Here is a 25,609-nt window from a genome sequence, read left to right as displayed (position 1 = left end):
TCTAGCCTCCTCTGCCACTACTATGAGGGCTGTGCCAGTGCCCTATCCTGGGCGGAAACCCATTTTGGGAGTCGCTCCGTAGGCCATTACTCTCCAAGAATCCTGAGAGCTGCTGATTCACCAGCTTTTCGGCGATTTTGCCCAATCCCGGTAGCAAGGAGATCGGGCGAAAATTAGCTAGATCGCTGGCGTCTAGTCCCGGTTTCTTTAGGAGTGTTTTAATTCTGGCCTGTTTCTAGCTTTGAGGGACTACGCCATTAGTGAATGAGGAGTTTAACAGATCTGTGGCAAGGGAGGCAATGGTGCTCACGATTTGTTTGAGGATGTGCATAGGCGCTGGGTCAGAGGGAGAGCCGCTATTCACGGCGGATAGTCTTACAAAAGTCCTCCCTGGTAATGCATCTAAATGCATCCAGCCGGGGACCGGTTGTTGGGAAGGGGGGAACTCAGTGGCTAATGTTGTGGCAGTCTGTGGTAGACTATCAAGTATTCTCTGTATTTTATTATCAAAGAACTCTGCTAGCTGGTCACACCTTAATTTGGTATCCTCTTGTTTGGTTGTTGGGGCCGGGATTTTAAGAAGTTGATTAACGATCTTAAATGTTTCTTTAGAGGAGTTAGCCGCTAGTTTAATTTTCTCCTCAAAGAAAGATGCCTTGATTTTATGCTGTATATAATTTAGCTTATTTATTACAAAAATTCAAAGTGGTAAATATACAAAATCACTGTCAATTGATCACAATGAATGAACCATATAATTTGGTACATAAAGTGCCCCGGAAAAGGGAGTGGAATAGCGTGATGCTGTGAAGGAGAAGGACAGTGAGGAAGTAAAGTTGGTGACAACTTCTTTTTATCTATCGAAATTAATTCAAAATACAATACATTTTCAAGGCTTCAGATCCCTGAGCCGGAATAGGGGATCATAACATCTCCCCAATGCTATAAATAATTTCTGTTGACACAGAGGTATTCAAATTAATGCGGGCGTGTCAACTGAAAGAAGATAATGAGGTAGCCGTCGACGTTTCGACCCCACGCTACAATGGTAGGCGTATTAAAAGCCTTACATCGGGGTCTTCATCAGGACAGGGTAAACAACAAGGGTGCACTACAGTATCTGCTCAGAGCGAGCAAGGGACAGGACTGTATCCAGATCAGCCCCGTGTGTCCATGAGGCAATATCTATATACCCGTGAGGGCTATCTGTCTCCAATCGTAGTCTTTACGCCCCGTATCTAATCAATTGGGCCGTCGCTAAGGATCGCTTTAATCTTGCCGATTCTGTGATTGGCGGGAAATTATGTATCCATTGGAATGTCTCTATACGGCCCGTGTAGGCGAACTGTATCCAAATCCCCGTCTTGTAACGTTTCTAAACAATATGAGCCGGGCGGCGGTGCGTCGCTGTGGATCGCATCAGTCTTGCCGCATCTTCTCTTTGATTAACACGGAGCTCGGAGTAGCCATCATCCCAGCTTACCGACTTACCCCAGCTTACCGACTGCTTACCGACTGCTCGCAGTCGGTAAGCTGGGATGAAGGCTACTCAGAGCTCCGTGTTAATCAAAGAGAAGATGCGGCAAGACTGATGCGATCCACAGCGACGCACCGCCGCCCGGCTCATATTGTTTAGAAACGTTACAAGACGGGGATTTGGATACAGTTCGCCTACACGGGCTGTATAGAGACATTCCAATGGATACATAATTTCCCTCCAATCACAGAATCGGCAAGATTAAAGCGATCCTTAGCGACGGCCCAATTGATTAGATACGGGGCGTAAAGACTACGATTGGAGACAGATAGCCCTCACGGGTATATAGATATTGCCTCATGGACACACGGGGCTGATCTGGATACAGTCCTGTCCCTTGCTCGCTCTGAGCAGATACTGTATTGCACCCTTGTTGTTTACCCTGTCCTGATGAAGACCCCGATGTAAGGCTTTTAATACGCCTACCATTGTAGCGTGGGGTCGAAACGTCGACGGCTACCTCATTATCTTCTTTCAGTTGACACGCCCGCATTAATTTGAATACCTCTGTGTCAACAGAAATTATTTATAGCATTGGGGAGATGTTATGATCCCCTATTCCGGCTCAGGGATCTGAAGCCTTGAAAATGTATTGTATTTTGAATTAATTTCGATAGATAAAAATAAGTTGTCACCAACTTTACTTCCTCACTGTCCTTCTCCTTCACAGCATCACGCTATTCCACTCCCTTTTCCTTTTCTGGGGCACTTTATGTACCAAATTATATGGTTCATTCATTGTGATCAATTGACAGTGATTTTGTATATTTACCACTTTGAATTTTTGTAATAAATAAGCTAAATTATATACTTCTACAGGGACCCTTCTTTTATACACCGTATAGCACCCAGGTCCCTTGTGGATTTCATTGGGTATAACCCCCCCTTCCTAGTTAAATTGATTTTATGCTGAGCAGCTTTATAAAGTCTCAAGGCAGCCTGGTAGGAGGTTTTGCTGTTGACTGCCCAATCTCTTCTCCAGATGCGTTCAGACTTTTTGCAGGCTTTTCTGAGGTCTCTTAGTTCTGTGGTGTACCATGGAGATTTAAAAGTACTGCTCTTTTTTGTCACCATTTTGAGAGGCAGAACCGGGTTCAGGGAGCTATTCAGCCAGTTCTGAAAATTTATGTCTGCTAGCAGGACATTTGATTCTGCAACAGGGGCCGATTGTTCTAGAGTTCGTTTCAAATCTTCCACCGATAACTTAGGCCAAGCTCTCTGTAATATGCGAGGGGCACTTCTCTCTTCCGATCGAATTTCCCAAGAGAAAGGAACTACGTAGTGGTCAGACCATGGTAGGGGCAATGTGGGTTTGACTAGGAGCTGGTTATTATTTGAAAAAAACGGATCCAACAGATGTTCCCTGTTGTGAGCGACTTCTTTATTTAAAAGTTTTAAATCAAAAGCTTTAAGATTTAGAATGAGATCTGCAGCTGCTTTATCGTTAGGATCGTCAAAATGCAGGTTCAGATCTCCAAGAACCAGAAAGTTGTGTGCCCGGGCTGCTGCTACTAGAGTAGCTTCTAGCAGAGAGTCTGTAAAATGCTTTATGCAGCCCGGCGGGCAGTAAATGAGGAATCCTGAACGGGAGTAGGTGGGGGTTAGCTGGATGCTAAAGCAGGCACTTTCTGCATCTGAAATGCCACCGTCCTCAAATCTACAAATCAGTCTTTGTGGATTATGGCGAGGCCACCTCCTTTCCCTTTATCCCTGTGCTGGCTCTGAATATAAAAACCACTAGGGAGGGCGGAAATGATGTCAAACTCTGCGTTGGGAGATAACCACTTCTCTGTTAGGAAAATCAGGTCGAGGTTGCATTCTTTGATCAATAGATTGATCTCTATCGCATGCTTTGGTAGTGATCTACAATTTAGTAACGCCATCCTCAGATCACTACCGGCTTCCTTACCGTTGGTCCCTGCGGGGGTAGGGTCAGGGCAGAATTGACACCGACAAAATTGTTTGTCAGTCCAATCAAGCTGGTGGCACCACTGGCCACTCCTGTCTTGTAGCGCCAGGAGTTCTTCCCTCGCGTATCCTACCTGTCCGTAGAGTCCACGGGCATAGTGACCGGCCCTAGGCCCGGTCTGGCCCGGACGGGCCCAGACGGGCTTGCCTCTGGCGCGCCTTCGGCGCGCTCGCTGCGCGGACGGGAAATAAACTTCATTTAATAGCGCCCGGGCCGTAATTCGACCGACCGCCAGTGCGCCAACCGTGCCTTTCCCCTAAGATGGCGGCCAAAGTCGTCGCCCTCCGGGTAGGCTGTCTGTGTCCGAGTGGACCCTAACTCGGCCCTCGGTATGTTCAGCACGGGTACAATTACGCGCCCCAACTGTCCCAGGCAGGTAAGTAACACAGTGCAAAATAATACGTATCAGCAATTTTTAAAAACAATTTTTTAGTGCAAATGAGCAAAGATAAAAGCGAGTGATCTGATGCCTAACTCCCGGCTTCCGCCTCAGGAGTATTCTGTTTCAAGTGAGAGAGGAGGAAGTCACAGCATTTACTTGTTTTGTGAAGTTGAGGTTTGAATCTATAATCACTCCTAAGTTTCGGGCTTTATCTGGGGGGTAGACTGGACCCATAGTGTTTGGCCATACATCAGGGCCCCAAACCTGTAATTCAGGCCCAAACAGCAGCACCTCATGTTTTTTCAGAGTTTAACTTAAGGTAGTTCCACTCCATCCAGCTATGGACGGCTATCATGCAGGTCTGGAATCTATTTCCAGTACTCTCATTGTCTCTATGGAGACGACAATTTGAATGTCGTCCGCATAGGATGTGAGTCAAATACCAAAATTCCTTATCCGTTCTGCTAGAAGAGAGACATATGGGTGGGGCTCAGTGAGGATCCCTTTGGAACTTCACAAGGCAGGGAGAAAGAGTGAGGTGAAGTTTTCTAATTTCACTACTTGTTCTCGATCTGCCAAGTAGGATTTTAGCAGGCTTCATGCCTGTCCTGTGATTCCACACGTCTTTAGGCAGTTAAGTAGTAAGTAATGGTTGACTGTGTCAAAATCCGCTGAGAGATCTAGCAGGATCAGGGAAGCTCATTTTCCCAGATCTAAAACCTGCCTAATCTCTTCAGTTGCCTTGAGCAATGCTTTCTCTGTGCTGTGGCCTGTCCGGAAGCCAAACTGTATTATCTAAGAGTTTATTTGTCTCAACATAGGAGACCAATTGTTAGTTCAAGAACTTTTCTGCTATTTTCATAGGTAGTGGAAGATTGGTCTATAATTGCTTGGATCCTTTTGATCAAGGGAAGCTTTTTCTTAAGAGCGGGATTACAACAGTTTTTTTCCAGATTTTAGGAAACATTACCACCTCACAAATATTTTGGAACATAGACGTTAGTTTGGGTGCAGTGGTTTCCGCTGCAAATTTTATTATATTTCGTGGACATGGATCCTCTGGCGATCACGAGGTGGCACTTTTTAGTAACTTTATAATGTATTCTGTTTAAGGTGGACTACATTTAATCAGAGGCTTGGTTATATTAAGATCATAATCTCAGTTTGTTCCAAGTGTTGGTTCTATGCTTGATCGCCTGGAAAGTTTTTGTGAATTTTTTTCTACTTTTTCTGAAAAAGAAATCTGCTAGCGAGTTACAGAAGGGCTGATTGGCATTTGTATTTTTGGTATTTTGATGCGGAAAAGCTATTTGGTTGAGTCTTTAGCGCTTTCAATCGTATTGGTGAAATAAGGTATTTTGGCTTTTGCTACCCTGTCTCTGTATACTGCTGATAACTGTTTGTATTCTTTTTCTTTCTCCATATGAGTCTCCATTTTCTTTCCCGTTTTCTACAGTCTTGCTTACGTTTTCTTAATTCTGGGGAAAACCAAGGGGCTGATTGAATTTGGCTTTTGTCTTTTCATTTTGACAGGTGCAACTTGGTTGCAGCTGTCTCTAGCCATTTACTATATTGTTCGGCTGCCGTCTCTGCGTCATTTCTCATCTCTACCCTAATCTGTTAATGAAATGGTCCTCTTTCACATTTCGCCAGTTTCTTGAATGGTGGTAGGCGTTTTTTGCTGTGTTCTGGTTGTGTTTTGGAAGTAGCAAGTCAAAGAATATTGCTTTGTGATCGGTCCAGGTCACCTGGATAGTGTTTATATAGACTAGGTTGGAATTGTTTGTAAAAATCCCGTCTAGCGTGTGTCCTGCTTGATGGGTTGGTTCAGGAACGATTTCCTCCAGGCCAAACTCAGAGAGAGTTTGTAGGAGTAAGTGGTGACACATTAAGTGCTGGAGTCCAATCGTGACCTTTAACTTACATGCCCGGAGTACACTTTGTACCATTACATTTGGGGACTTATAGAAAGGTAAATCTGCCAATCTGGGATCAGCCAAACATGCATACACTTTTGACTGGTCAAAGCACATGCACTGGGACCTGGTCACCATGACCCGGTGCATTTAGAGTAAAAAATCAAGCAGCCTTGTTCCAAAGATTTTGGGGGTTGACCATACAAAGAGGCACTTTCTTACAGCACTACAAGGAAAAGCACTTCCTCTTTCTTCATGCGAAAGCTAGCCCCTTTTCTCTTAGTCGTCTTGTTTCAGGGCAATTCCTTTCAAAGAAAGCAAAACATGTATATAATGTTTTCTTTTTTCAGTCACAACATATTTTAAGATTCATGCCACAGCAAGCCCCAAGGGGACCACATTTACATTCAAATACATTGCCATATATCAGCATGATAACATAATTTAACCATATAAGAGCAAAACAGTCGAACAGAATACAATAGATCTTATCGGAATATTTTTGCTTCAATCCCTGGTGGCACCCCCCACACCCGAATGCTAGATTATACAACATTAAAAAAAACACACAGTTGATGGACGAAATACAGAACAAATCAAAACATTCACCACCAGTCGAGATCTGGGTTAAATGGACCTGGCCACATGCAAATCAGTCTTGACCTTGTGCCTCCTGGCCTGGCAGTTCAGGCTGGACTGATCCCAATCGGCACAGGGTCAAGACTGTTTTGCATGTGGCTGGGCTCAAACTGGAACGGCATGGGGAGCAAAAAAACAATGGATTTAGGCTTAGATCTATGTACTGGGGTGAATACAAGACATAGTTTTGCATTCTATCCATCAATAGTTCTTTTTGCATTTGTCACCCGAGTGGGACGGGTATGCCCAGACGTGGGTCCCGTGCTCTCTATGCCACTGGAGCCAAGCTATCCTGGCTGATGAAGGGTAAACCTCGAAACCGGTCCTAGGGTGCCTGTTTCCAGCCCAGGGAGGACCTGGCCTGGCATTTCGGGCTGGACTGTTCCCAATGGGCACAGGGTTAAGACTGATTTGCATATGGCTGGGTTCATACTGCAATGGCATGGGGAGCAAAACAATGATGGTTTTAGGCCCGGATCTGTGTAATGGGTTGAATGCAAGACATTATTGTGAATTCTGTCCATCAATAGTTCTTTTTGCAGACTATACAACATGTCATGCATCACAACCATGAGACCGAACCGCCGCATCAGGGGTTTGAGCCAGCAATGGCACATGGGTAAGGCCCCAATAATCTGCCCATCGCTTCGCTTGACTACGTGGCATGGAGTATCCTTACTACAGATCCTGAAACTACTAAAGAAAGCAACTCCTAATAACGTCCCCCAGAGAAGAAATCCTAATCTGATCCCAACCTCAAACCCTGAAGATTGATTAGTTGAGGGAGATGTCTATTGCGCCATAATGGGGTTTCATGTGTGAGGCAACCTCACCACCCTTTTCAGCAACGAGATTGACACCACACTAATATCGCAACCTTTTCTGTAGGAGGAAGGATGTGAGCATCTGATCTATCGTATAAGTATGCATGTAAAGTAGGATCCTCTAACAACCAATGCTCTACCGCATAAGCTGGGTCATCTCTGCAACATACCACCATTCATTGAGCACCTGAAACTGGGAAGCTGCATGATAGGATTGAATACCTGATGCCGAAATGTCCTCACAGTACGCAGTGAAAGCCTGTTCGTAGTGCCACCAAGATGCTCCACTTCCCCACAGGAATTGGCCTAGCATAGAATTAACCTGTCGGAACCATGATGGGGGAATCTGGTCTGGATGGTTTTGCAGTTGGTAAAGTAAACTAGGGAGAGAAACCATTTTAATTATAGCGGAACGCCCATACAATGACAGCCGCAAGTCCCAGAGCAAGACCAAATCGTTGCCTTGACTGTGCACCGTAGGGACCAGATTACGTACCCCGATACCTCTTGTGTATCTGACAGACTCCCAGATATCTCAGACCTTCGTCTCAGTGGCATGTCCATTGCCCATCAGCTATTGCCACGCATCCCCTCTTAGCGGCCATATACTGGATTTACTGACATTCATATACAAGCCTGATATTTCCCCAAAGATCTGCATGATCTGTAGAATTCTGGGACCTGGTCTATGGGTATCCGTAAAAAAGAATGACATCTGCATATAAGGCAATGCAGTCGGACAGCACTGTAGTCCATTCAAAGCCGTGGATCAAGGGATCTATACGAACCCATGTGGCCAACGGCTATATGGCAAGGGCAAACGAGAGATGAGGGCAAACCTGTTGAGTGCTGTGTCCAGTGAGGAAGAGACACTACTGATGCCTCGCACAACAGCCGTCAAATAAGTATAAAGCAACCGAATGTATGCCAGGAAGCGAGGGCCAAAATTCAGGTATTCCTAAAAGTATGAAGAGATTATCCAACTGACCCAATCAAGCACCTTCTTGATGTCGGCTAACAGCAGGCCGGATGGTTTAAATGAATGACAACAGCGAATGCATTATGGTCCCGTCTGATGTTGTTGGGTGATGCCCGGCGGGGCATGAAGCCTGCTTGAGCTAGGTGTACCATGTCTGATAAGTGGGGCTGCAGTCGATAAGCAAGGGCTTTAGACAGCAACTTCGCTTTTACGTTAAAATGGGATATCGGACGCTATGAGGCGTGATATTCTGGGGGGCGTACTGGTTTGAAGAAGACAACTGTTTCAGTATGTCTCTGTTCCAGGGGCAGGCAAGCAGCCTGGAATTCCGCTTGAACAACTGCTAGGTATTGTGTGCCTAGCTGGGATACGTACTCCTTATAACATTCGGTTGGGAATCTGTTTCGACTCTGCGCCTTCCCAGGCTGCAGCTCCAGCACTGCTGTCGCCAATTCCTCCAGCATTAGAAGGGCCTCCAAGGACTCTGGGGCCCCTACTGACAGAACCTTTGGGGGCATATCTTCAAAGAAATGCTCAATCTGAGAGGCGCTCAACACCTCTTTCGGGAGTACATGGGGTCTGATAGAAATTGGCAAAGCTGCTGGATTAGTGAGCAGGGTGCTGTTCATATCACAGACCCCAGGGAGTTGGGCTGGCATTGCTACCTGTCGGCACAGTCTATGTAGGAGCCTCCCTGACTTGTCACCCCATTGGTAGATTCTACTTTGCATGGTCAGCCATACGCATGTGCCTCCTCCATCAGTTCCCCTTGGTATTGCTGCTGGGTAAGACCCAATTACCGAAACGCCATAGTCCCTCCACCCTCTTGTCCCCTTCTCTCCAGCTCAAGAATGTGGGCTTCCAATTAAATTAAGTTGTCAGCATCACCGGTGCTCCGCAGCATAGAAACTGATAGTCCCTCTAATAGTGTGCTTCATAGCCTCCCGTAGCGTATCTACAATGGGGGCCATTGCCTCATTCAGAGAAAAGTATTCATTTAAAGCCTGATGGATATGGGTTTATTAAGACGGATCTTGTAGATACCATGGGAAAAGCCTTCTTCGGAACGGGGGTCGGGACAGACCAACCAGGAGGTAGATGGCTATCTGGGAGTGATCTGAGAGTCCTCTGGGCAGGATAGAGGCATTGGATACTCTGTGCACATAGCTCTGTGGAAGAAACCTAATCAAGCCTGGAGAAGGATTCATGCACTGGGGAGTAGAAGATAGAAGAGAAGAGTAGAAGATAAAACCCACCTCCCTGGTGTTGTGAGCCTTCCATGTATCCACCCATCCCACCAAATTAGCCAGAGACATTAGCTGGGAATTTAGAGCCACCTTCACAACCCCCAATGCTGGCTATCAGTCCCTGCCAGAGTATGTTGCATCATTCAGTCCCCAGGGATACCCTTAGATTCCCCAGATATATCCACCAGACGGTCTTCATAACTCTAAGGGATAGGGTGCGTAAATGCTACCCAGCACAATGAGTTTCCCAAATATGGTTCCATGAATCAATATGTGCCTGTCCTGTATATTTGTCCACTCCTGCACTGGAGTTTAGGGGATTCAGTGGTGTATCATGATGGGCACTCCTCTAGTGCCCCTTGCAAAACCGGCATGAAATGTGTGCATTTAACCATACCTGACGAAACAGGGAGTCTTGGAGAGCACAGACAACGCAGCCAGAGTAAGAACGAATGATGCCTACATAACCCTCAAACCCCATCCCTACTGCAATACCTCAAAACAGATGAAATATCTATTGCGGAAGAAACCCCTTGCTGACTCTAACGGGAAACTGACATGGGGTCCGTCCAGTGGATCTCCATACATACAGCCCTTTAAGAGACAAATATACTATATTTGTCAGAACAGAAAAGGAGAGACGCCTCCCAGCCCCCATACTGAAGCTATGGGCCGCTTAGTTCTAGAGTTACATGGCTCATCTCCAGGGTCTTCCTCCTGATCACCGTTACGGGCCCCAGAGTGCTATGTGGATCTGGATCGGTGTCTGTGTTTCTCTGTCCGTTTGTTTAATTGTTGGTGGGGTTCACCCAGAGAGAAGTCAGTCCTGGCTTGGCGGCGTATATGGTTTTAAATGTCTTTATCTGTCCATTCGAAGACTTCTTTAGAGGTATCGAAGAACAGGGTACCAGAATTATACACCACCCATAGGTGGGCAGGAAACCCAAGCATGTATGGGAATTTGAGGTCCCGAAGACTGGCTTTGGCCGCTCGGAAATACTGATGCTGCTGCTGTACCAATTTGGTATAGTCAGGGGATATCCTTATTCAATGGTATTCAAATAGGAGTTCAGCCCGAGACCGCTCATGTCAACGGATGGTCTTGCCATCGTGAAATTAGGATGTTGGCGATCACAGGCCATGGTCGGGTGCCCGAGGTGACCGCCGAAGCAGGACGAAGTGCACGCTGGGGACAATGTGTCATCTGGAATACATGATGTGAGCCAGCGGCTTAGAAAGTCCCCCATGCCATTTCCTTCATTGTTCATAGGGAGGCCCATGAAGTGGAGGTTGTTCCTGCAGGGCCGTCCCTCCATGTTTAGCTTTCTAAAGGTAGAGAACTTTGTTTGGCATAAAGACACTAGTCTCAACTTCAGTTATGCGTTCCACTGCATTGCGGAGGTCCTGGTGTAGTATTGTGACCTCAGATCCCGCCAAAGCAATTTTTGCCTCTAAGGTGTCTCTAGACTGCGTGATTGCAGTAAGCAGGACAGCGTTATCAAGTAGAGGGCTAGTACAATTCCGGAGTCCACATGTCGTACTCTCCCGCCGCCCCAATTGAAGAGGTACATCGTGCTCTCTCGACCGATTTCCAGAGGGCTTTCCTTTAGTCATGGTGAGGGAGCAAGGGCAACAGGGTAAAGGCCCAAACTACACCACTCGTGTGACTACCCCTGTCAGATAGCCCCAAGCACCACACCAACTGCCACCACAGTCAGGACCACAAAGCACATGTGCAGCACTAGTTCTGGTGAGCCCCGGAACAGGTGTTCAGCAATCCCTCAGAAGAAACGCCCGGAAAACTCTAGGATGCAGGCTGGGGAGGGCTCCCTGCAGCCACAAGCCACACCAGGGCATGGCTGCCTCAGCAAATGGGGGTATTCCCTGCTACACCCGCCCCAGAGGGCACCACCCCTCTCAGTAAGCTGCTCCTAGTCTCTGCATCCCTGGCGGCGTATAGGTGTTGCAGGGCCAGCTCTGCCAGTCTCTCCAAACCTGCAATCTGGCCCAGGCCTCCGGATTTTTACCAGCTGAAAGGTGGGCTGTAAGCACCTGACCTCACGGCCTACCGCGCACCAGTGCAATCGTGGCCTGGTACAGCCAGCCATGGCCAGATTACCTGTCCGCACACCCCTGTTGTCACAGGGTCTGTGCCATCACCAACACACGTCTTAACTGCCACAGCTGCCCCAATGCCTCATCGGTCCGAACCGCCTCCCTCCTGGTCTTCAGCGCGTTAGAGCACACTCTATGAGGGCACAACGGGGACCAGGACCAGGACACAGCCACCGGTCTGCAGGATCTGGCCCACCACCTGCTGGCATCAAATTCTTCCTGCCCGTCTACTGAGCACATTGTCAGCGAGGTACGCAGCGCCCTTCTGTTCAGCTGTGGGCTCTGCCTGCGCAATCTGGAGCAGCATGCCAGACGCCCCAGAACGGCCCCGTAGTTTGGAAAGCATCGAAGATTACAGGGCTGTTTTGGCTACAGATATCAGGTAGGGTGATGAAATGGGCTGTTGGTGTTTGCCTAAAGCGCGTCCGCCATGTTGGACTGCTTGGCCCCGCTCCATAATATCTCATTTTTAGGGCTCGCAAAGTGAAAAGCCCTTTTGTAGGGGTTTAAAAATGGACCTTGAAATTCCACACAGCTCGTGCGTGTGCATTACCAAGGTCCATTTTGATTGGGCTTTGCATGCGTGCAAACAGAACACGCAGTAGGCCATAGGCGGTTGCGTAGCTCCGCCTATGGTTTATTGGTGTCTGTTACGTGCACCAAAGCCCATATGTCAGCAACAATTGTTTCTTAATCAAGTTACATCCTGTACATCCACATGCTTACAGGATGGGTTGTAAAGAACTATATACTCCCTGGTGGGATAATCCTCGCCTCCATGTCCTTTTAATAGATACATTTTACACTCTGTGTCAGGATCGGAGGCTTCGGTTATGCAAGCTCAAAGCTTACTGGTCACGAATGATGCCAACCCCCCCCCTCCCCTGACTGACTTAAAATAAAAATTCTTAACAAATCAGACTAAATCAAAATGCCTTCCAATTTCCCACTCAAAGTTTTGGATATCATAGCATCCCTTTTTGAATCGATCCCCAATCACAAGCAAATATTAGCTGGTACTTTGTCTGGGCCCTCTTTTATCCAATCAACTTGTCGGGCCCCAATCACAGTGGGCTTCTTTGTGACATTAGTGTCACAGCCTGTTTGGAACATTTGCTTGGTTTACATTAAACATTTGGGGTGCATTGCCAATGGTGGAAGCCAAACAATTCTTTTATCGCACATGTCTGGTTCTACCATGCATCCGTCTGAGGCTGTCATGGGTATAGAGCGGCAAAAAACGTATTTTGGGGTTGGATGTGGGAGGACACTGATTACCATAGTACATTCCCCATGAATGCACACCCCTAGCACTCGGATCCAGTTTAGTGTGGCCGAAGAGTTCAGCCATCTTGAAAATGCCCAGAGTGGTTAGGATTAGCACCAGAAACCTTTACCCCATTGGCTATGGCATCCCCAGGGGTATTATCCACCCACCAGCACGTGTGGCATAAATCTAGCATCTCCAGGCACCAACCTAGGAACACTTCTGGACCCGAGGAGGAAGACTGAACCTGCTGTCTGAGAACTGAGCATAGAAGAGTGACACTGCGCTCTCTCCCTCCTGTACTCCACTCAGAACGTAAAACATTTGACCAAGGCCAACATCGCTGATGTAGCTCACCTGCGTTCCATTGCAGTCAGCCTGAAATTGCACCCAGCTGCTGTTCTGCTCCGACCATTGACTGTCAGTTGTAGTTTGTACTTCTTGGTGCTAGTTACACTTAAAGCTTTATAAATTAATCTGTTATGTAAGAAAATTGACCCTTTCATAGTCACCCCCCCCCACTTTTTAGGTCGAGCCTAGAGCAGTGCATGCGCTGCTTGCTCGACTTTTAGTAAGGGGGTTTTCAAAGTGCCACCAGAGGCTTTTACTGGCCTCAAGCTTATTGCTAGATGTTGCTGGTTTTCCGAATCTGTAGTGCTTGGGATCCTGCTGTCCGGGCCCCAGTGAATGTGGTTCAGTGGTTCACCCTAACAAGGATTGTGACTAATACTTGAGCTGTGCACTCCTCCCCTCCCCCCTCCCCCCCCACCCTCCACTCAGCCCCAGACAAATAACTTCATTTCTCACAATTCAGCTCTTTGGAATGGTTTTCTATTCATGCAAACGTATCACATAGCATACAGCCAATACAACAAAAACACATATTCATAAAACAAGCCACATCTATTGACTTTGCCAATGTTTGTTGCGGAATAATCCTGTATGTGAATGAGTACAAGGTAAATTACGATTCCGTAAAAACGAAGTAGTAGGATTGATACATCTTTTTTTTATTTTCAGGTGTGGTCACTGCAAACGTCTTGCACCAGAATATGAGTCTGCTGCAACAAGATTAAAAGGAACGGTATCGCTTGCTAAGGTCAGATTTTAATATTTGGTGAATATCAAGTCTTCTAATATCTTTAAAACTGTGGGGATCGTTGTATATAAATGCTAGTTTGAATTGTCCAAGTCCGGGATAGCTCCAGCTGTAGAAGCCTTGCTTAAACCATTCACTTAAGATGGTCTGGTCCCCGTAAAATTGTTTATTTAAGTCTTAAGATTTTTTTTTAATGTTTTATCAGGTTGACTGCACAGCAAACTCAAACACATGTAACAAATTTGGAGTCAGTGGATATCCTACATTAAAAATGTTCCGTGATGGGGAGGAGTCTGGTGCTTATGATGGGCCCAGAACGGCTGGTAAGTGAAAATGAAACCTTTTTTGGGGCTCTTTGTGCGTCTACTTAATTTTCCAGAATGAAGTTTCCTTAATCCCAGCTTAAAATGTAGTTAGTTTGTGTCAAGCAAGTTCTCCTGTTCCTGTGGCCGACAGGGCAAAAATTGAAGTTCTGAAATTAGGATGGACTTGCCAAAATATTTTTGGGCGAGTAATTACTGATCACAAATGTAAGTTTTAAAAAAATGTTTGACTTGTTCACTTTCTACAACTAATCTGATGTGTCTGAACCTATCACTCAACACCCAAAAAAATTAATTGCAGTTGGCACCCTTTTGTAGTTGAAACTAACTAAATTGTGTTCACCTTTAGTAGCGTGTTGGGTATTTCTTTACTTTAGAGGACAAGTTTTCTAACAGTCCCTTGAATTACAATGCATGAAAGTCCTTTAAGCTATTTCATTTTTGTTTTTAAAGATGGATTGTCTAGAAAAGAAGTTTTAAAAATAGAGGTATTTTGTTTGTTTATAATTATTGGAAAAAAAATTTGGGTCTAAATAAATGGTATATTACACATTTTTCCAATGTTTTTTTCAGTGCGGTTGTATTCAAGATGTTGGTTGTAGTGATTTCCCTTTTGGACCCACTTTGGTTCTCCCCTAGTTTCACATTTTAGACGTGTTAAACTGACTTAAATTCCATTTTTTTTTTTGCATGCTATTCTTGGAACACACGTTGTTTGTTTTTCACCAGTCTTTCAAACTATGTAGTCTGAACCTGTAGTACAAGGTTGGAGGCTACAAAAGAAGATTGTACACTGTTATGATGTTTGCTCCAGCACAGCACCTGGCATCTAGACCCAACATTGTGCCACAGCTGTATTTCTAACGCAGTGGTATTTATTATATTAACCCCTCCCCTGCTGATGACTGAACCGCTCCGTCATCAGCTGCGGTGGCGCTGTGCTGATGACGGAGCGGTTCCGTCATGGCCCGCCCGATGCTCCTGCGCGGTGCGAATTCCGCGCCTAGCGTTCTATTGAGCGGGCGGGGCCATGACGGAACCGTTCCGTCATAAGCAGAGCGCAACCGACGCTGGTGACGGAGAGGTTCCGTCACCAGCATGCGCCCGCCGTTCTTCCGCCCCGCCCCCTTAGCACTGCGGCGGAATAGCCGCCGCAGTGAAGGGGTTAAAAAGTGCTCTGTCCCATTGTGGGTTGGAGAGGAGCATTTCGGAAGTGATGACTGTTCTATAACATCTGCTGTATTCCACATGCAGACCTGCATAATATACAGGTATGGGAGTTAAGGCGATTCTCTGAGATCACACAGACCTCACCATGCTCTCAGAGCAGAGGTAGATTTAGATAGGGAAATAGTTTTAACATGGTTTGAATATTCATGCTCTTCACCATTTTCATAATGCTGGTTACATTATTCTGCTTCATTTGCCTAATAATCTCAGCTCATACCTTGAATGCAAGATCACGAGGTGTCAAATGATTTGTAAACTTTCCTTATGTCTTTCTTGTGTTTACCCTGAGTGTGCATGGGTGAAGCATGAAAGGCGTAAGATCTGTTTCCACGATTCCCTTGGAGTTCAGAGTGCCATTTCGAGGTTGCCTGAATCACTTGTTACTTGGGGAAGGTTAGGAGTTCAGGTGAGGCACTGTGGGCCTGTCCGGAATTGGACTTGTGGGTTTGTAAGGAGTGGATAGACAGTCCCAATATCCATCTTCCAAAATATCGTCCTCTACACCATAGTAGGATCCTTATAGCATGGTTAGAGCTATGTTAGTATAGTTTTTTACTTGCGTTACTTGACTCAACCGGTCTCCACTTTATTGTAAAAGCTAGCGTTGAATTATAGCGATTAAATGTACGTTTTTACCTCTACAGATGGCATTGTCAGCACTCTCAAGAAACTAGCTGGTCCAGCATCGGTGGATCTAAGGTCTGTGGAAGAATTTGAGAAATTTGTTGGAGATAAGGATGCTTCTGTGATAGGTGAGTAGATCGGGGCTGTGGCTGTTTCTGGCATAGTGACATGTTGAGTATAGTGTATTAAAGAACTTCTTTAAACTCATTAATCTTGTGGGAATTATTTGAGCAAGAATAATCTTGAGTATTTGCTATTCATGCTGGTACATTTATTGTTTCCTTTGAAATGTCACTGTGGTTGTCGCTTCTCTCACAAAGTAAATACAACTGCAAGCCTTACATGTAGCTATCTGATCAGTGAGGTTAAATGTTGTTTACACTAAGTTCTAGTGTTATTTTGTCTGTCCAAACTAATCTCGAGTGAGGTTCGAGTGAACAGATCAAATATTTTTAGTAGCCTTGTTTCTGAAAAGCTTTCTCTTATGTTTGCTTGAGGCTGGTTTATGCTTTGTTTTATTTTTGTGAGTCTGTTATTTATGAAGGATAATTTCCCTTCTGAAAGACCTGCTTTTTCCAGGGCATGAAAATGATTGCAAGTCAAATGTTTAGACAAGCCTGTCTTTAGAATGTAGGTTTTGTTAGTGTGCTTAAGATGTTTCTCTTCCTTTAGGTTTCTTCCGAGAATTGTATGGTTCAGATCATTCAGAGTACTTGAAAGCAGCCAACACTCTGAGGGATAACTACCGTTTTGCTCATACAGACGAGGATGATCTAGTAAAGAAATATGAACCAGATGGCAAGTAAGTACTGACATTATGTATTCCATTGAAACATGAGTCATTAGTCATTGCAATACATTCTGTTATTTGCTTTACCAGAAGTTGGTAGTATGACGGTCATAGTTTTTAATATATGGCAGTTGTTCTAAATGAGTGCATTTTCAACAAGTGATTTGTAATCATTTCTTCATGCCGGAGAATCCAAGTTACTGCAATATTAAATGTGCTTGTATTCCCTTGTCTTGAACCCTTGTCATTCGATGAGCTTAGATTGTAAAACAAATAGCTGTCAATATGCCCTTGTCCCTGTGTATCGTATTTGACAACCCTTTTCTTAGTGCGAAAAGCAGTTTTCCTGCCACATTGCTATCCGTTGTCCTTACAATGTGTTCTTGACTAAATGTAGCTAGGACGTGTGAAGAAAGTTTTTACGCAAGGCCTATCATGATTCATATTCCATACCATTAATATTTGAATAGATATTCTAGCTAAGTGTTTGAGTTTCAGTAGGCCCTTTCTAATTATGTACTTTTCTGTGAGCTGCACGTTTGCTTGCTTACTTAGAACTACAGGTGCAAAGTCACTTGGATTTACAGGACTAGATTGAACCCCTGTGTACCAGCTTTAGCAGGGTATATAAACTGTGGGTTAAAGGTTTGTCAAATATGAACTTCTGAGCGTGAGTTACTTTCACTGCTGTCTATGATGCTTGGGGGTGAAAATGCCCACATAATAAAAGCCTGGACCACTTGGGAAATTACAGGAGTGATGGTGGTAATCATGAAGCTACATTTCTCAAGAGTCTTTTTCATGTACCCGTAATGTTTTCCTATGTGTTTCAGATTAGTTACCATCTTAGTGAAAGGTACTGTGAGCAATTGCAGTTGTTTATATGTGGGGGTTTCAACCCACCTTGAAGATGCAGTTTAAATCCTTCCAGTTGGAGTTTTAGATGGCTCTTCCTCGTAATGTTTGTGTGCACATGGCGATTTTCTATTGCATACAGAGTTATTTCCAACCTTGCAGACACATCTGTGGGAAAAGGATGAGTCCATTTTGTTCATGTGGCATGGATGTGGTATTCGCTGTAAGAAACTCGGTGTATTTATTTATTAAAAGTTTTATATAGCGAGAACAAGATCTTTGCAGATATCGGAGCGCTTTACAGAAACAAGGGGTAGGGGCAACAGGAGGGTGATTAAACCAACTATTGGGTACAATATAGTAGTCGATAGTGAGCGAGTAGCAAAATAGGATATCAAACATGTAACAATATAATACTAATAAACGATCAGGTAACCGATCATACACAAACGGTGCAAAGTCTTTGATCTAGCAATAATAGAGTTCAGGTGAACTTGGCCATAAGGATGGCTTTGACCTCCTTATTAAAAAATGCAGTGGAGGAGATAAGTCTTGTTTCAGGAAGGAGTGCATTCCAGATCCTGGGTGCCATTCCTGAGAAGGAGCGTTTGTATGTTTTTTCCTTCTGGAATCTTCGAGGTTTCAGGAGGAGATTTTTTGTGCTTCTATTGGATCTCGAGCCTCTAGATATAGTCAGCTTTTGAGTGAGTTAGTTGGGTTACTTGTGGTGTACGGCCGAGTGTGTCATACAGGCAATTTTCAGCTGTATTCTGGCTTCAACAGGCAGCCAGTTCAGGGATCTCAAGTCAGGGGATATATGCGAATGTTTTCTAGAACCAGTGATGAGTCTCGCGGCAGCGTTCAAGGAGGCTCTTAGGGGAGCGGTTGTTGAAAGGGGGAGCCTGCTGAGGGCCACGATTCCGTAGTCTATGCGAGGGATGACTAGGGCTTGTAGAGCAGTTTAGACGTCCTTAGCTGGGAAGAAGGGTTTAAGTTTCCTCAGTGTTGATTTGGAAATTAGCTCCTTTAGTTGCTTTGCTAATGTGCTGCTGCATATTGAGGTTGGCGTCAAGCGTGATGCCTAAGGATTTCGCAGATTCCACAATAGTGGGTTGGACATTGAGGGCAGTTAGGTGATTGAGCCAGGTTTGGGTGATGGCGATTTTCGCAGGAGGTGAGATCAGAAGGAACTCGGTCTTCAGAGCGTTTAGTTTGAGGTGATTATCGGCCAACCATGATTGTGTGTTTCTGAGTGTGATATTCAGAAGTTTGATGTCTTCCGGGGATTGTAGTTTGAGGTACAGTTGTGTCATCGGTTTACATATGGAAGTGTACATTGGATGCTTGCAGCACGGTGGTGAGTGGTTCCATGACTAGGTTGAACAATGTGGGGGATAGGGAAGATCCTTGTGGGATGCCTAAAGTTGCAGGTACAGCTGAGGACAGCACGTTGTTGATCTTGAACTTCTGAGACCGGTTATGTAGGAAGGAAGTGAACCATTTGAGAACAGTCCCGGATACACCCATTCTGGTATTTAACCGCTCCAGTAGGTTCTCATGTTTGACAGTATCAAATGCTGAGGAGAGATCAAGAAGGATGAGGAGGCAAGAATCATTGCGATCAAGGATTTGGAGGGCGTCATCAATTATGTGCGTCATAGCCGTTTCCGTGCTGTGTTTCGCTCGGAAGCCCGATTGATGAGGGTTGAGGAGGTCAAACTGATCAATGTGTTTTGTCAGCTGGAGTTGAACGCATTTTTCCAGCAGTTTGGCCAGGGTGGGGATATTAGTGATAGGGCGGTAATTGTGTAGGTCAGCTGGGTCAGCTGTAGGTTTCTTCAGTATAGGCGTGACTTGCCCCACCTTGAGGGAGTCTGGGATGAGTCCTTGCTGAAGGGAGCTGTTAATGATTTTAGTCCAGAGTGGGAGGAGCAGGGGGGTGAAGTCTTTTACAGCATTGGCAGGTAGGGGGTCTGTGGTGATTAGAGGGCTTCAAGGTGCCGAGCAGTTTGTGGATTGTTTCTTCAGAGTAGGTGTCAAAGGACGACCATGATGCGTTGTTTTTAGGTTGAGTGGTGGTCATGCTAATGTGGCTGGAGTATCGGCTTACATCAATGAGGAGATCGCTTCTTAAGTTATCGGTCTTTAGCTTGAAGAAAGCAGAGAAGTCTTCACAGTGAGGAATATCGCTTGTTGTGGTGTTTGCTTGTAAGGGTTGCATCTTGGTTTGAGTTTTGACTAGTTCGAACCGTTTTCTCGGTCGGTTTTTAGGTCTCGCCTGTCGATGCGCATCGAGCTTGCGAGACTATGGGGGCTTAACCACTCTTTAACTAACTTGCAAGGAATCGTGGCGATTCCTTGCAGTGCCCGTGACTTTTAAGCTCAATGGGCATGCGCATTGAGCCTAAAAGCGCGTGCACATGCCCCCAGCCGTATTTTCCCTCAGGCGCATTCCTCCCACACCCCCGCTCCGCCCCCTCCCCTGCCCGCCGTGTCGCATTTCTCCTCCCCCCCCTCCCCTTCTCTGCCTTCCCTCCGTCTTGTCTCTTCACTTCGCCGTGGCTCCCCTACTCTCCTCCCCCCTCCTCCTCCTACTCTCCTCCCCCCTCCTCCTGACATTTTCTGTTGCACTCTACCGAATGCGCACTAACATTCTACAGAGGCCAAGACACCGCAGCAGAGATCGATTAGGTCAGATTCCAACTGCTTACCGTTCCAATATCCATTCGACCCAAAATGATCCTCTTCACATTACTCCGATTTTAGCAATCAACCTTTCCATACTAAGATTTTTTCCTAGCATATTCTAGAATGTTGACTGTGTAACCATAATCCTTAATTATTTCCAAACCTGTAATCGTACAGGACCATTCTATCAAGTGCGTAGCAGCCTTTTTAGTCTTTCTAAAAACCTTTTCTTTCCAGCAAATTTCTCAAACCCCAAACAAATTGCAACATGCTTAATCGCGGTTCCTGTCTGTAGGAGAGTAGGGTCTGCAATCCTATGATCACCCAGATTTTTTGCTTTTGTTTCACTGGTTTACGACTTCCTCTGGCTGTGGGCCTGCCAATCAGACCCACAGCCTGGCTGTTCTCTCTCTAAATTACAACATGTACCCTAGGTGCATTTACCAATTGGTACTGGGCCACCTTATCAGACCCTGTAACTCAGGGCATAGGTGTACCCAGGACCTACCAGGGGCTGAAGCATGTATTATGCCACCCCTGGCTGGCCTCCTAAATTTGACACAACTGGCTGCATGACAGCTGGGGCAAAGTCGTGTAATCACCCTTTGCTGTAGATGTAGTATACCTATATCTAACCCTAAAATGGACACACAGATTCCTATCAGTCACTCCTATGGCAGGCCTTAACAATCCTGAAGGCAGAGTGCTTGGAATCGTGTGAGATGGTGCTCTGGCATGAGCTGAGCCTGTCTGCAGCTTGCGGAATCAAGTCCTAATAACTGTTCGATGATATCGCATACCATATACTCTTAAGTGCATTATAATCCTCGCGGTTAAATGCTATCTTTGGTATTGCTTTATCAAAACATGTCGAGTAAGGTGTCATACGAATTGGAATACTAACCCCTCGCCAATTCTGGCGACTGGGTTAGCATTCCACCCTTCTAGAGGGACACGACGTGTATGTAACTGTGAACCCCGGTTAAAGTTAAACGAAGCCTCAGCTCCACAAAATGGATGCTGCCACCACAGACACGAGTCTGACCCCCTGCAGCTGGGAGTCCTTCCAGCGAGGGGAGCCTGGACAAAGGGTTTCCTGTCAGGGGCGGTGCTAGCACCGTCCCAGACATGGTTTTGTGTATCCTGGGTAGGCAGGGCTTTACAGGAAGGTGACTGCTGAGTGGCACCCCGGTGCTCACTACGCATAGGCCAGTCTGAACCAGTTCCAGGGGCACACCAGCCCCTGGCCTGGGGAAGTCCGGCATGGGAGAGGGGTGTAACCACCCCCCTCCTAGTCCCACCCATAGGCAGGACCTAGTCACCGGGTCAGCCCCCTTTTTTAGTATAAAGATAGGAGCGGGCCCCCTGTTCAAATTAGATCATCTTTGGAATCAAGACACAACTTTCTGCGAAAGACATCAAGATTTCCTTCTTCAAGATTCTCCCTTGTGGCTAAGGAGTAGTCACCCTGCATCCGCAGGCACCATCCTAAGAACACTGCGGTCTGCTGCAAGTCCTTCTTCACGAATCCGACGACCCAGCTCGACGAGACCCGGCTTCCCTGGCACCTCTGACCTCTACTCACCTCTACAGCAAAGCTGAGAACTGTGAGTGCGACGAGACCTCGAGGGACCGACTATCGCCAAGACTGCACGACTTCTTTGCAACAAGCCCACCGTGTGCTCCACTGGTGAGTGCTTTGGGGTCCGAGAAGCCCCAACCCTGAGCAGCTCCAGCACCGAAGATCAGCCCTCCAGCATCTCCACGATCTGCGTGGGGCCCTTCTGCTTTTGCGTGCTCACCGCGCTGTGTGGCTACTAGCCGGCTGGCTTGTGGCCTTCTTCACGACGCCCGACGACATCACTGCTGCTGGTCTGGTTGCTCCAGGCTGGCCCTTGCTTCCTTCTTCAAGAGAAGCACCCCGGACCCTCCTGGTCCACTCCAGACGCCATTTTGAGTCCACCGCGTGGGCTTGAATTTGCCAAGGCTTTGTTGCCCAATCCTGGGTCCAGCGACGCCGACAGCTTCAATCTTCGTGGGACAGCTCGCTCCTCCATCCTGGTCGCCGACAACTCCTCCTGGTCCGTGAGATCTGCGAGCACAGCGTCACCCACTCACCTAGTCGAGGTGACTACCATCCGGTGCCCTCCTGGTGCCACCTGACTACTGGCTAGTAGTCTCGAACTTGGTCCCCTCTGCTTTCAGGTGTCATCTTCCTTCGATCCAGGCTTGGATCCATCAAACTTTCTTCACTGGTCGCCTGCCAGCAACTTCTTTCTTCCAGGCTCCCGGTCCGTCTACGAGGATTCCCGACGTCTTTTGAGACCTATGCAGCTGCAGCCCCTGGGCTAGGTAACTTCGGCATTTCGGTGCCCCAGCATAGCCTCACTATCCAAGGGTCAGAATCCACTTTCGTTTTCCTCCTACCAGGTCGGGTTCGCCCGAGAACACTAACTCTGTGAAATCTAGCTACCATAGACTTTGTCCCGCATCTCGCGTGAGAGTGCACACTCTGCACCAGAGTCCCCTAGGCCTCCTAGAAGTAATCTGAAGATTCTATAGTCAAGACCTAGCGATTCCAAAGCCTATTAGTACTGTACTTACCTGCTAGTAATTTCGCATTCCACTTTCAGAGTATATGGTTTTCCGTGCCCCTCGGGCATTTGTATATACTGTGCTAACTTAAGTATTTTCGTAAGAGTTTTGTTTTGTGCTTAGTACCCTGTCCTCATAAAGAGTACAGGGCTGTTGTGATTCTTAATAAATATCTTGTTTATTTTCATAACACTTGTGTGGTGTCCTTTCACTGGGTATTCAAGGGGTATATGTGTGGTAAACAGCTGGCTTAACACGCCCTCTCGAGTCTTTAGCCTTAGACTGCTCGTATCCACGCTACTAGGATAGCTGGTCTATAAGGTTGACTTACAACCAATCATCAATAAGGGTTGCTGGACTGATACATAGTGTTCACTAGAATAGTGAGCACTGCATATCAGGCCACCTTCTCACACTGTCTGTGCCCCTTGAACACCAACATAGCCCCCTCCCCTGCCCGCCGTGTCGCATTTCTCCTCCCCCCTCCCCTGCCTTCCCTCCGTTTTGTATCTTCACTTCGCCATGCCTCCCCTACTCTCCTCCCCCCTCCTCCTCCTTATATTGTTTATTTAAAACAAAGAAGCTTACACATTAAAAGCAACTACAACCTCATCCAACCGAGGGCGAGGAGCACAGGAACCCATGTCCTCAAACGTGGAAGGTTTCACTCCAACCAGGAGTGCTGACATTTTCTGTTGCACTCTACCGAATGCGCACTAACATTCTACAGAGGCCGAGACACCGCAGCAGAGATCGATTAGGTCAGATTCCAACTGCTTACCGTTCCAATATCCATTCGACCCAAAATGATCCTTCACATTACTCCGATTTTAGCACCGTCTTGTCTCTTCACTTCGCCGTGCCTCCCCTACTCTCCTCCCCCCTCCTCCTCCTACTCTCCTCCCCCCCCCTCCTCCTCCTCCTACTCTCCTCCCCACTCTCTCTCTCCCAGAACAACCTTGTTTTACCATTCCACGGTATGATCACAGGAGACTTAACTTTTAGAGGTACTCTCACACTATATAAATAAAAATCAGTTGCAAGTCAAAAAGGGGGCACACTATTCTAGTATCATAGTGCTAGAGGGCACTATATATGTTTACCAAAAGGGAGAGAGAGAGAAAATCCCCATCAGTATACCCTCCTGAAGATGGAACATGAGCTAGATTTAAACAAATTTGTTACCTTGTGTCAAACCAACTTATGTAAAGGGGAAACATAATATATGCCATGCCTTATATCTTTCTAGCCATAGTTGATTATTGCATGTTTGCTTCTACAGCCCCTCACCCTCAAACACACCCTCACCCTCACACCATCTCACCCTCACACCCTCACACCTCCTCACCCTCACACCTCCTCACCCTCACACCTCCTCACCCTCACACCTCCTCACCCTCACACCTCCTCACCCTCACACCTCCTCACCCTCACACCTCCTCACCCTCACACCTCCTCACCCTCACACCTCCTCACCCTCACACCTCCTCACCCTCACACCTCCTCACCCTCACACCTCCTCACCCTCACACCTCCTCACCCTCACACCTCCTCACCCTCACACCTCCTCACCCTCACACCTCCTCACCCTCACACCTCCTCACCCTCACACCTCCTCACCCTCACACCTCCTCACCCTCACACCTCCTCACCCTCACACCTCCTCACCCTCACACCTCCTCACCCTCATCCCCCTCAATCCCACACACCTTCACTCACCTTCACACACCTTCACTCACCCTCACTCACCCTCACTCACCCTCACTCACCCTCACTCACCCTCACTCACCCTCACTCACCCTCACTCACCCTCACTCACCCTCACTCACCCTCACTCACCCTCACTCACCCTCACTCACCCTCACTCACCCTCACTCACCCTCACTCACCCTCACTCACCCTCACTCACCCTCACTCACCCTCACTCACCCTCACTCACCCTCACTCACCCTCACTCACCCTCACTCACCCTCACTCACCCTCACTCACCCTCACTCACCCTCACTCACCCTCACTCACCCTCACTCACCCTCACTCACCCTCACTCACCCTCACTCACCCTCACTCACCCTCACTCACCCTCACTCACCCTCACTCACCCTCACTCACCCTCACTCACCCTCACTCACCCTCACTCACCCTCACTCACCCTCACTCACCCTCACTCACCCTCACTCACCCTCACTCACCCTCACTCACCCTCACTCACCCTCACTCACCCTCACTCACCCTCACTCACCCTCACTCACCCTCACTCACCCTCACTCACCCTCACTCACCCTCACTCACCCTCACTCACCCTCACTCACCCTCACTCACCCTCACTCACCCTCACTCACCCTCACTCACCCTCACTCACCCTCACTCACCCTCACTCACCCTCACTCACCCTCACTCACCCTCACTCACCCTCACTCACCCTCACTCACCCTCACTCACCCTCACTCACCCTCACTCACCCTCACTCACCCTCACTCACCCTCACTCACCCTCACTCACCCTCACTCACCCTCACTCACCCTCACTCACC

At 47.0% G+C, this 25,609-nt stretch overlaps 1 protein-coding gene across 1 annotated transcript in view; it reads left to right on the top strand.

The window, feature by feature from the left end:
• PDIA3 (protein disulfide isomerase family A member 3) overlaps positions 1–25,609 on the top strand; it is a 141,144-nt gene that overhangs the window by 6,474 nt on the left and 109,061 nt on the right. The window contains exons 2-5 of the mRNA XM_086958188.1: positions 13,896–13,974; positions 14,180–14,297; positions 16,172–16,279; positions 16,824–16,953. Coding sequence (XP_086814314.1) covers positions 13,896–13,974; positions 14,180–14,297; positions 16,172–16,279; positions 16,824–16,953 — 435 coding nt within the window. The remainder of the gene's footprint in view (positions 1–13,895; positions 13,975–14,179; positions 14,298–16,171; positions 16,280–16,823; positions 16,954–25,609) is intronic.

Source organism: Lissotriton vulgaris, chromosome 2_1, assembly GCF_964263255.1.
Source record: "Lissotriton vulgaris chromosome 2_1, aLisVul1.2, whole genome shotgun sequence".
Lineage (NCBI taxonomy): Eukaryota > Metazoa > Chordata > Amphibia > Caudata > Salamandridae > Lissotriton > Lissotriton vulgaris.
The sequence above is the reverse complement of the archived record's forward strand: the minus strand, read 5'-3'. Positions and strand labels throughout refer to the sequence as shown.